Below are 12,457 nucleotides of genomic sequence, written 5' to 3'. Positions count from 1 at the left end.
TACTACTCCTAGTGGTCTTTTAATTATAATCATAGTTTTTAGCCTGAATAAAAAAAAAAAAAAAAACTTGTGTTGTTTTCTAAGACATAGTTTCTGCAGAGTGATAGGAGATCATAGGAAGTGTGCCTCTGAGTTGTAGTAAGAAGTGTGTGCTTGTGGTTATTTCCCATCATCCCTTTATTTACTCTCCATCCTGCTAGCTTACAGCCCATCACAACCCCAACCTAACATTACCGGTGCAAAATTGGAGCTATCCAGACATACAGTTTTGAGTCAAATGCCAACTCAGACGAAGAAGCCTATTAGGCAAAAAAGGGTATTTATTTATATATATATATATATATATATATATATATATATATATATATATATATATATATATATATATATATATATATATATATATATATATATATATATCTGGCCACAAAAAAAGGCAGAAAGCTCTTGGTTGGACATGCAATCTGCAGTTCAAGCCTTGAAGTAGTCCCTGAGAAAATCACGGGGGCCCTTGTTTTGCTTTTCAGTGTGTAAGTAGAAGCTCCTGCAGTGCAGCTGTAAGCTTCTGTCCCTCTGTGGGAAACCTAAAAGTGTCTTATAATTTGGCATTTTAATGTAGATGAATCACTTTTTCTTGCCCATGCAATCCATTTTTTTAATCCTTTGTAGTTGTTTTTAGCTCCTCTTTAACCTCAAGGTTACAAAAAACTAAAATGACACAGAGAGTGCAAAAGAATAAGAGACCTTCACACAAGACTTACACCCTCCGTTTAATAGCCGACTGAGGTGTTTCTCCAGCATCATCAGATCAATGGGGAGTAAATAGCCCACACTTCTTGTTTCACAGTGCAGTATTGATCTTTCCCTCAGCCTCTGCTTCCCTTTCCCCAGCTTCTTGTGTCTTTCAACCCCTGGGACTGCACTGATTGCCATAGATTGGACAAGCTAACAAGCCCATGATGAGGAACCAAGCTTTCCTTTCTTCTCACAGGCTGTTTCATTTTTTCTTTGCTGCATAGACAGACAGACATCCACACAGGGACCTTAAAACATCAGATCTACACAGCTCCCTGCCATAAAGGACTGTGCTGTTTGTGTTTTGTTTCCTGTGTTGTTCAGTCTTCCTCAACACAGATCGGATACTATGGCAGTGCGAGTCTTGGGAAGGTTTGCCAAACTGATAGAGGATACCCCCATCGTACTACATAGAAACTTTTAGATGTGTTTTCTTCATCTCGCTGGAGACTTCATGCATTTTCTTTTTCCAGCTGGAACTCCATCTGTTTCCTTACCAGTATTTCTAAAGATATCTTAAGTGGCCCAGGGAGAAGCACGTCCACTGTGCTGGAGGACAGCGATGTAATGACACGTGGGTAAGTTCATGTCAGCGGCGTTTTTTTCAAAGTGTTGAACTGAAGTGAATAGGAGGAGAGAAAACTCCTCCCTTCAAAGTCTGGCCTTGCCGAGCTTACATGTAAGCAAATGGTGAAAGATTATATCTCTTTTTGGAAACATGGATTAAAATTCACAGATTAAACATAACCTATGATGTGTCTGTGTGTGTTAGCTTGAACGTGCAGAGACTTATTATTGCATGCAGTTTTTTTTTCCGTTTTTTTTTCTGCTCGGCATTCAAAGTTGTAATAAATCTTCTTGGGCGCTGGTACAAGCTGTGCATGTGCTGCTGTGCAGTTTTAGGATCAATACGAGCTGTGTTTATTGAATCTAGTTGTTGTTCCTGTGAAAATGGAAAATAAACCAGCAGGGATAAGCAATCAGATGTGCTTTTAAGGCTCATTATGAGCTTGTTGGGTATATTAATCTGTAGATTTATGCTTAAGCACTGCATGGACCATAAACATAGACTTTTCAGATGTATAGCTATTTTATTTAAAGATATTTAGATCTCATTTTTAGATTGTGATTAAAACCAAATAAAAAGGCTATTGAAAATTAGATTTAATCAGCATCTTGTTTTTTAAAACTCTTAGAACAAAGTTTTTAAAGGTAATAGAAGCCATGTATTTAGCAGGTATGCCTTGGTACTTTCTTAGAACGATAAAAAAAGTAGTTTTAATCAGAGGTTAATTAAAAGAGGAGAACCAGATAAATGCTTTTGAAAAAAATATATATATATATGTATATATTGTATGTATATGTGTGTGTGTATGTGTGTGTGTGTGTGTGGGGGGGGGGGTGCTATTGCTGTATGGACTCCATGGCTGAGCTAAATAAAAATGAATGAGACTTGTGGAAATAAGTTATTGAAAAAAAAAAAAAAACTTAACATAGATCTATTTATTTCAGCCATAATTCATGTTTTCTTGTTTTTACACATTTGCCAAAATCATGTTGACTGTTAAACACCTGCAGAAATCTTTTACTCGTCCAGATTCAGCCTGAATGTTTGGCCATAAAAACTTCAGGAGAAGGCTGGATTGTGCTCCTTGACATTACATGACTCTCAGCGCTGTGTTTCTGAAAAGTTTTGCTTATGAAATCGGCTCTCTCAGATACTGCTTTAATGCTTTAGACAATTTATCTTTTCTCTCCATTATAATGTGGCTAAATAAGTTGTGTACTACTTTGTTGAGTTGTTTTACGTTGAACGATAGTTGAGCGAATATTTGAATTTACATTATTTAAAGACGTATAGGGCAAAACAAACCGTGTTTGTCAGTATTATTAAATTGTTTGGTTTTCAGTTTTCTAAGTAATTAAATTTTGTCCATTAGTTAACAATAATGCCTTAGAGGTAAGCTTAAAACATTTATAAGCTAAAGTAAAAAATACAAATAATGTAACCGCATAAAAAAAAAAAAAAAAGACAACTGCATAATTACATTTAATGATCAATTAAAGAGCCACTTTCTGTGTTTTACATTTCTGGAAAATATTGGGCTTTATTTTTAAGAAAATGTTTTCTAAATTCTAGAATTATATTTTTTGTCGTATTTCTTTACCAAATATTTTTTTCACTTTCATAAAATGCGCAAAACACTTCTAATATTTAAGTAAGTAAAGAAGCACTTTTTCTTAACCATTTTTCCCTGAACCAGAAGATTTTTTACTTTTCCTTCACAAATATTCACCCATTCTTCCCTTTGGGCTTCAATGTTTGTGATGTTTTAGGCAACTCCAGGAGAGATGACAGTTTTAACTAGACCTATTAGGTAACCCACAGGGTGCCCTCAGCACTGATTTGAGCACCATTAATTTTCTATTATGGAGTGCTAGGATGTGCCCCTGCACAGTCATTCACCTGGCTTATTGAGTCTCACACACACCAACTGTGGACTTTTCCAGGGCAGCATTGCTGAAGGTTTAGCGCGACCCCTCTGGGAAGCTAATTTATTATTTGCAGATATCGATCTGGCTGGGGAGGCCGGCCAAGCCGTGGCTGTTGTTGACTCTGCTCTGGCCTGTGGCGACTTTAACCGATTCCAGATTGAACTAGACGGATCGTCTGTGGCTGTTAGAACACTGTTAGTAGTTGTTTCAATTCCTTTGCTTGCTCAGTGTTTTTTTTTTTTTTAAATAAAGTGAACAAATGCTATTAGTAATGGGCAGTAATAGGAAGACAGACTTTATCTCCTTGTTTATTGAACTTTTTTTTCTCTTTTTTTTGCCAACAGATAAATAGGCAGACATGTCCAGACAACCTGCACATACACATGCACGCAGGCACACACAGAACAGTGTCTGGCTTGTCCAAGGGAAATAAAATCACTGTTAAGAGGCAGGAAAACAACTTTAGAAGGTCAGGCAAAACATTTATCAAGCTGTGTATGTCTAGTGGGTAAATAACAGAGAGACAGTAAAGGCCATGACTCTGAAACCATCAGATAACCACTACAGATCATCACAGAGTCGGAGGAGGACGCATATTTCTCAGAGGGTCGCCTTCAGGCTTGTCTTGACTAATATTCTCTCCAGTGTTGCTTTTTTTTAAATAAAATTGAGCTGCTGCACCACACACCCGTGACAATGAAATAAAATCTGACATTGCAAGAAAAAAATCCCCAAAAATGTTGGTCTATGTTACTTTTGATCAATCACGGGTAGAGAGAAGGATTTTTGTTCTAGAAAACAATTTAAAAGTAATCAAAAACATGTTTTCTTGTCTGTATTTTAGTTACACATTAAAAATAAAATAAAATACATGATAGATATATGAAAGTATTTAATGTAAATATAGCAATTTTAGATGTAAAAACAAATACTTTTTACTTTGGTTTTGCTGACTTTATAGGAATGTTTTGATGTCACGTTTGGTCAGAAATGCAACACTTGCTTACTTTTGCACAAAATTCACACAGACACTCCACAAAAACTAATAACAAGGACTAATCAGCTGCTTCCTGCAAGATACATCAAGGTTTTTCCACAGCTTCATGTGCAACCTTTCCTTAATTGGTATTCTCTGCTCTCAGTCATCCTCAGAGGTGAAACAGCTGTGTCTGCACGTGTTTACCTACATATTTGTGTGTATTTTTGTGCCTAACTGTGCTCAGCCAGCTATTCAGATGACAAATAAGCAAAACAGGACGTACAATCTTTCCTTTTAAAAAGGGTCAGTTATCTTAAGTAAAAGATGAATGGCAATAAAAATAGAAATGGTGAATAATTATAAGTTTTTATTTATTATAGCAGCTGACCTGATTTTTATGGCTAAGAATATAAAGCCTAAGGTTGGGCAATTTCATCAAGATGAAAGCATTTCCAACCTGTCCAAATTTGTCTGTTCTCTATCTGTAAAGACGATTTCATGGTTGAAAAGTCTGTCTTCTGTTGAATTTGACATAACTTCAGAAGATGGCTCGCATTCATCTTCCATATGGGTCACTAGAACTGAGACAGAGGTCAGAGGGAAGACGCTGCTGATGAGAAAACACGATGGAATGGATTTTCCACTGTTTTGCTGCGAAAGCCCTGTTAAAACTGTTTCGAGAGGACGGGCGGCGTGCCCACCGAGCGCTAATAGGGAGGAAACCCCCTTCTCTGTGTTCCATGAAACTTCCAGGACACATTTGTTTGAATGCTGTGAGAGCCAGCAGTGTGTGGAACCACTCACCACAGCTGGTAACTGTCTGGAGAGAGAAGGGGGAGGGCAGAAGAGGAGACTTGAGGGATGACTCGATGACATAAATATACATCAATATTGTTTCTTCAACCCAAAAATAAACAACTTGAATTTTGTAATGGATGCATTTTCCTTGTTAATGACAACATAACCTTAAAAGTGTATTTAGTTTTGACTCCCACCAGCTGAAAGAATCATTGAACTACATCCATGTTGTGTTGATTCTGATAAAAGGAAAAGCTACAAGCAGCCTCTGCATGTACCACCTTTCTCTTAAGTAATCAGTCTTTTTTTTTTTAAATCATGGCTGTACAAAATGCAGCATTGATGCTAAAGTCTCATTTAAAAATCCTGTTGTCTTGGGAATTCAAATCAAAGCAGCAAATGTACATGAATTTGATTGAAGAGGCATGCAAATTTTGTGACCGCTAAATTCACTTAGCAGAGTGCCAATTTTTATTTTTTATTTTTTATAAATGCAGTGTTAATTGTGTTACCTGGCTCCACATCACTAACAAGTCTGAACAGGATTAGGATCGGACTCTGACGGAATTAAGCTCTGGTTTGTTGTTGGTTTATTGCTCTAGAAAAAAAATAAATAAATAAAATGCTGGTTAAAATTGAGCACATCCATGAGTCATGAGCATCTGGGTCAAACATGGTAGGAAAAAGCTGATTTCTGGATATCTTGTAGCTCTCAGCAATAGTTTTCTCACCTAACCTTGTTGTCGCAATATAAAAACATCCAAACGCATTTGTTCTTCTGGCTGGAAAAAGGACGTCACTGTCTGGACGTCCTCCGATCTTTCGTTTAGCACAGGAAAATAACCCGTGAACGGAACCCGAGCAAGAGACTGATAACAGGGCGAGGAAAGATTAATAGACTGCACAGGACAGTTATGACAGCTATTGTTTCACACATCTCATGCAGGTGCTCTTACTAAAACACAACACTGTGTAGTTTATTGTCCTAAAACACATCATCACTCTTGCTTGTGTGGAGCTGCATATGCTCTCAAAGAGACTTTCTGGACTTTAAGCAAAGTATTTGTGTGTGTGTGTGTTTTTTTTTCAGAAATGTTTCAAGGTTTTGAATAAAAGATACATTCTAATGTCATTTTTGTCAAAACATACCTTTAACCCTGAATGTATGTGGAGGCTGTATTTTCTGATACCAATGCTTAATAAAAGTTTGTGTGTCTCAGACAAAAGAGACCAATAAGTGAGGAACCTTTGGACATGGAGAAGAAGACTGAGTGCCTGGGCTTATTGTAGCCTTAAGAAAAATAAATAAAATCCCATCAACTTCTAGATTTTCTCTTTAGAAAAGTCTAGTGATGGAGTTACATCTCAAGTCAAATCCCTTTTGGCATGATTCCACTGTTGGCAGTATACAGTATTCTGTCCTACTGTCTTCATGCTTATTTATGACTTACTTGTTACACAAAACCAACTTTCAGCAGTGGTTTATTCCCAAACTAGCATAAATAGAAAATGTTCTTTTAGCAAGTTAACTTTCCATGGCAGTAAAAAAAAGACTATACAGTAGACAACATTTAAAGAAAACTATTTACTTTAAAAAAAATTGTTTCATGTTTTTATTATAAAAAAAATAAATCTAAATTTGTGGAATAAATAACACAAGACATGTTTAATTAGTAACATGAACCTATACACACTATACGAATGATAACATTTAAAAAGATCATCATAAGAAGAAAACTAAATCCATTTGCTTGCACACCTGAAATATTCCACAGATGACAGCACAGCATATGTTTCTGCAGTATTTGTTCGGAATTTTAGGAATGATTTTTCATCAAATGCCTCAATAAATTATCCAAAGGATTTCCAGGTGAGCTGACTTGCAGCTTGCTGTTGCTTAGATTTCAGTTGACATGTTTTTCTTTTTTTCATAAAACTTTGGACATTTTTTTAGAAGGTGGCATTGATTTTAATACAGAAATATGTTTTTTATCTATCCCTAGGATGAGATGTTTTGAGCCGGTTTAGCTCGTGCTGGTTTGCGGCGCCTTCCGTCCGTGAAACCAGGGTTCGAATCCGGGCTGCTCCCTGTTCCCTTCTCCACTTCTGTGCCGGTCCCAAGCCCAGTTGCTTTGAGAAGGTTGCGTCAGGAAGGGCATCCGGCGTAAAACACTTTGCCAAGTTTACCATGTGACTCGTTCGCTGTGGCGACCCCAGATGGGAAAAGCCGAAAGAGAAACCTAGGATGAGATGTTTTATGGCATCGTCTCCTGCAAAGACAGATTTCAACTCGCAGCATCATCTGTATTTCAGACTTTCTAAGAAGCATTTTTGCAGTTTGATTGTTCTAATTTAAATGGAAGCTTTCCTAAACTTATAGTTAACCCCTTAAAACCCAGAACAAAGGAAAATTATGTGGGATACACCACAGAACAAATTTCTGATGTTTTTTTTTTATTCTGTTACAGAGATTTCACCATGAGTTCTTATTTGTTAAAAAGACATCTCAAAATCACATACTCGCGTACACACAGTTTCAGTCTCTATTGGGAATGTGCTTATACACTTTTAAGGCAGCATTCAAGCAAAAACATGAACCAGGAGCTCTCTACATTGGGCAAGGAATGGAATCCGCACAAAATACTATCTATTCTACTGGTGTAAGAGTAATTGGAATTGTAAACCAAACAAAAAAGGTGCTTAGGGGGGCACATTAACTTTATTAATCTCCCTTGGGAGAATAATAAAGTTTATATCTATCTGACCACCAGAGACGGAAGAGAACTCTTGAGGCAACGCTCCATGGTTGAGATTGAATTATCTGCCCATAACTCAACATTTAAATATAACAGCTCTAATTTTTTAAACAACTAAGCCATTATAATGAACCCAAACAGAAGGAGGGAAATATGATGTTGCACAAAGACAGATGCTTGAGAAATACTTAAGTAAGCATTCCAGAAATTTGAAACTGGGACTAAGTGAGACCATTCAGGATAACAATGACCCAAAGCAGACATCAGTAATCTTGGGGTTTCATGGGAAACATTTAAATATCTTGAATTGGTGTAAAGCTTGGACCTGAGTCTAACCAGCAGTCTGTTTTATGATTTAAAGATTGCTTAACACCAGCAGAGCCCATACAGCCTGAATAGACAGTTTTGCCTTCAAGAATGGGCAAAACTCCCAGTGGCTGGAGGTGCCAAACTTATGCAGTAGCATATGGGTGCAGGAACAGGGGCTGTTGTCCTACAATTATTACAATTATTTACGTTCTATTCATACAGTACTGCTGTAAAAAGAATATAATATCCAACGCTTCTTCTGCTCAACTTCTGCTCACATTAAAACATTCTATATACCCCATCATCTTGGACCTTAGTAACTATTTTTGTGCTCTCTAGTGTGATTTGCTCCAATGCAACGCAATGTACCGTAATACTTGTACTTATACTAAGTTGTTTAGTTCTTTGCACCACTATGTAAGGTTGTGACAAAACAAGAACAATGCAAATGCCATACTGGAATAGTAAAAGCTTTGATTTTAAATAAAAAATGTCATAAAGCCAACAAATTTCTACAAAGTTCTTTTGATGAAAGAAAAACAATCAGGTAAAACAGTTGTTTAAATAAACATTACCAAATTTACATTTATTATTTAGTTGAATAATCATTAAATGAGGAATGTTTTCTGTTGACAAAATGTCTGGACAATATAAAAAAGACAAAATATTTCTTTCTTCAATGTACCTGTAATAAATATAAGCACAATAAGCATCTCAAAGACCTCAAAAAATATGTATTATTTTTCATTATAATTTAGCAAAATATGCTATTTTTAATAAATGAGGACTTGCTTTGATTTGTAAAGTTTCAGTTCATGATTTCATTAGAAAGATTACATTAATTAAAAATTGCTCAATGTCAGTGTGCTACAACAAAGGTTGGATATTCAAGTCAATACATTTTTAAAACTGTATTTTTTTTCCCATTCTTAAAATGTTGTAACATTTTCAAGTTTAGCGTTTAACTGTTTAACTGAAAAGGAGAACGTTTCCAGGCTGATTCATCAGAATTTGAACAAACACAAACATGTCTTATTTGTGTTTGTCCATGCCAATGCTACAGCTAACCAAACAGATATGTCAGCTTAAATTACATACTTGACGCTGATGGTATTGGACAGTGCCAACTGAAATTATTTATGCCTTTGGGAAATTTTGACTGTCACTTGTGGTTCAAATATAAATAACAGCTGATCATATATCTATTTTTTAATCATTGTATTACTTTCTAGGAAACACCTGTGTTGTTTCCAATCAAGAACACATTTTCAGCTGCTGGTTTAAGTGAGTCAAAATGTGTCCGGTGTGTGAATATTTCAGCACTGCACCCATAGTTGTAAACAGCTCCCTTTGTTTTTTTCAGCTCTGTTTCTCATTCAACTGAAATCTTGTGCACATGTGATTTAAATGGTAGCCACATATCCACCAGGTGATGCTCACATAGTTTTTCTACAAGAAGAAAGAAATCTCTGTTGACCTGTGTGATGGTGGGCACTGTCCTCTTAAAACAGGCATGTCCAAAGTCTGCCCTGTGGGCCAAACACGACCCAAATTTCTACGGGCACACAGGCTCCAGTCATGAAATCAATAATGCGGAGCCCCCAGAGCTTTCTAAAAAATACAATTTCCTGATTGTAATCGGGTGAATTATGTTATAAGCTGTTGCAAACCTGTGGCAACAACCTGAGGCTACTTGACCTTCAGTGCCTCAGAACCACAGTGCTTTGTACTTTTGATTAAGATAACTATTTGTGTTAGTTTCCTGTTCACATTAAATTTAGAAGTTTATAGGAAGCATTTAATAATAAATAGTGGAACATTTCACAGGAACTAAGATTTGATGTGAATTAAAGTTTCTTTTTTTTTTCACAGACAAACTTTTTCTTTATTTTATTTCTAGTCTTCTAATGTGAAATTTACAGTAATTTGAATAACAATGTATTTCGATATGACTGTGCTCTGTGTGAAGAAATGAAAAGTATTTAATTGCAATATTTTATTAAATAGTTCCTTTGCATTAAATGTTATTAATAGGGGTTCATAGAATGCAGGCCGAATAGTTGGCCCTCACAAATGTTCACCTCACCAAATCCAGACACCGCTGCATTATAGTTCCAGTCTTTTTTTAGTTTTAGCTGAATTGTTTTTTCGTTTCTAAAAGTTGCATGCTCTTTTGCTTTATTTCAAAGACAAAAAACATACAAGTTAATTAGTGATTTTAAAGTGACCATTTATTATGTTTAGTGATGGACCAGAGAGTGAGTACCCAGCCTATAGTGGCAGTTGTGATAGCTTGGGTACCTCAACACTACAGAGGATGAAGCATTGATTAATATAGTCAACAAATAGATGCTCAAAAAGGGGGAAATATTTTGTAATGAACTATGTGGGTGAATTTGGGCTTCTATTAGTGAAAGAAGAGAAGAAAACTGTTCCTATCAGCATTCTTTTAAAGTAATGCTGTAATTACAAACAATTGGATTAACCTAACATATTCAGTATTAACAGCTTTCGGATACAGTCATGGATGGGAAAATAATGGTTTGCATTACAAAAATCTTTCACACAAAATGTTTCAAGTGCTACAGGCATTTATGTATGAGGACTAAAGTGTATTCCAATTAGCTTAACAGCAAAGCTTGATGTTATCTAAAATAAGCTTTCATGTGAGATTTTCCACCCCTGTTTTTTATGTACTAGCTGGAGGCATGCCTTTGTTCCCCTTTTGCCCTAATTTGCTGTCAACCTGTTTTATTTATTTCTGTGCTTGCAAAAATTGCCTTTTGACCTTGATGATTACAGAAAGTATGCGGACTGAAAAGGCATTGATACCCAGAATTCAGCTGACTGCTGCGCAAGGTTATTCATCATCCTACCTCAAAAGTGTTGGAGTTTTGCAGTGGTCAGACTTTAGTTTCCACTTCAGTGTTTTCATTATCTTGAGAGGGCAGAGGAGAGCTTTCTGCCAGTGGCTTTGTAGACCTCAATTTCTAATTCACTGCACCACACAGAAACCAGGGAGATATGCGTTGTCCCTTCACACACCAGCAAACATGTAAGGATACTACATCTGCAACGTAGGTAACAAAAAAAAGAAGTTTTACACTTTGGAAAAATGTAAACATAGGACGGGAAATCTCACAGTTCATTTGTTCTGTTATTCATTTTCGAAACTTACTTAAATTATAATTGTCCAGTTTATTGTAATTACAGGATAAGTGTTAGTGTCCCTGGATGAATAGCTTATAGTGGGACTACACAGCGCCATATTTTTTAGGGGTCATTTAATTGTGAGCTCTTTCAAGGTGATCAGTAATTTTTCCTTTATTATTATTCTTTAAAAGTGGGAATTCTGGAAAAGAGTGTCTTTTCTTTTGCTCACTGTCTTCTCATGTAAGAAATAAATTGTAGAAAACTATTAGACAATTTTCTTAAAACATGGAAAAAAACCTTGAAATTGTGATTTCCATTTTTCCATCATCTATTGAATTTGTCTTTGTTTTAAATAACATTTTGTTCTCGTGTTTTCAGTTAAATATAGTAAATTTGTGACAAGTCTGACAAGTATGAGAAAGCTAAGGAAGGTAAAGGGAAGGGGGAAGAGTCTTTTGGCCTCTCCAGTGTTTCAGTTTTCTCTGCCATTTCACACTTAGAGACACGGGGTGGAAGGTGGAAGTCTAGAGCACAAGGTGCACAGGGCACTGTGTAGGCCGAAGCCCAGCATCTGCCATTGCAGACTGTTTGGGGTTTCTTCGTTTTCCAGCACATTCTTATGTAATTATCTGTGATAAACTCCTCTGCAGTCAAGCAACAAAGCCACTTGTCATAGGCCTGGCTTACCGAACAACTCAGAGCAAGCCACGTGCGCACACACGTTCTTGAAGTTGCATGAGGCATGCTCACACACTTTTGGAGAGAAGCACAAGTGTGCATTCTCACACACCTACTCACATTTGGATTCATACAAACCAAACTTTGGGCTGAAGTGGCAGATGGATTTAGTGTTTCAGAGCCAAGGGATAGAGGGTATAATCTTCATTTCCAGGTTCACTCTCAGCAGAGTTCAGCAGACTTCAGTGGTTCTTGCCATGTCCAGCACTTCCACCCCTAAGTTCTTTAAGTTCTTTAAGAGCTCTGTGACAAAGAACCTGCTGATACAGTCCTCCGTGCTGCCATCAGGGCCACTTAAAGCCTGCTTCTGCTTTCTGCTTGCAACCTCCAAGGTCTTTTCAAAGCTTGGACACATAAAATGCCTGTTTTGTTAACATTCACCTTTTGCTTGCTTGGAAAATATTGTATAACTATCGTGTGCATCCTGCATATA

General features: G+C 36.6%; 1 protein-coding gene across 6 annotated transcripts in view; it reads left to right on the top strand.

Moving 5' to 3' along the window:
• The first annotated feature begins 443 nt into the window (after window positions 1-443).
• LOC110015624 (uncharacterized) overlaps window positions 444-12,457 on the top strand; it is a 143,684-nt gene continuing 131,670 nt past the window's right edge. For all 6 annotated transcript variants that reach the window (XR_013657965.1, XR_013657964.1, XM_078952210.1 and 3 more), the window contains exon 1: window positions 444-1,373. Coding sequence is in view for 4 of the 6 variants with exons in the window: in XM_078952210.1 (XP_078808336.1) it covers window positions 1,363-1,373 (11 nt within the window). In the remaining 2 variants the exon portion in view is untranslated. The remainder of the gene's footprint in view (window positions 1,374-12,457) is intronic.

Source organism: Oryzias latipes, chromosome 9 (assembly GCF_053564925.1).
Source record: "Oryzias latipes strain Hd-rR chromosome 9, Olatipes_Hd-rR_3.1".
In the NCBI taxonomy this organism is placed as follows: Eukaryota; Metazoa; Chordata; class Actinopteri; order Beloniformes; family Adrianichthyidae; genus Oryzias; species Oryzias latipes.
This window is presented reverse-complemented; position numbering and strand designations above follow the sequence as displayed.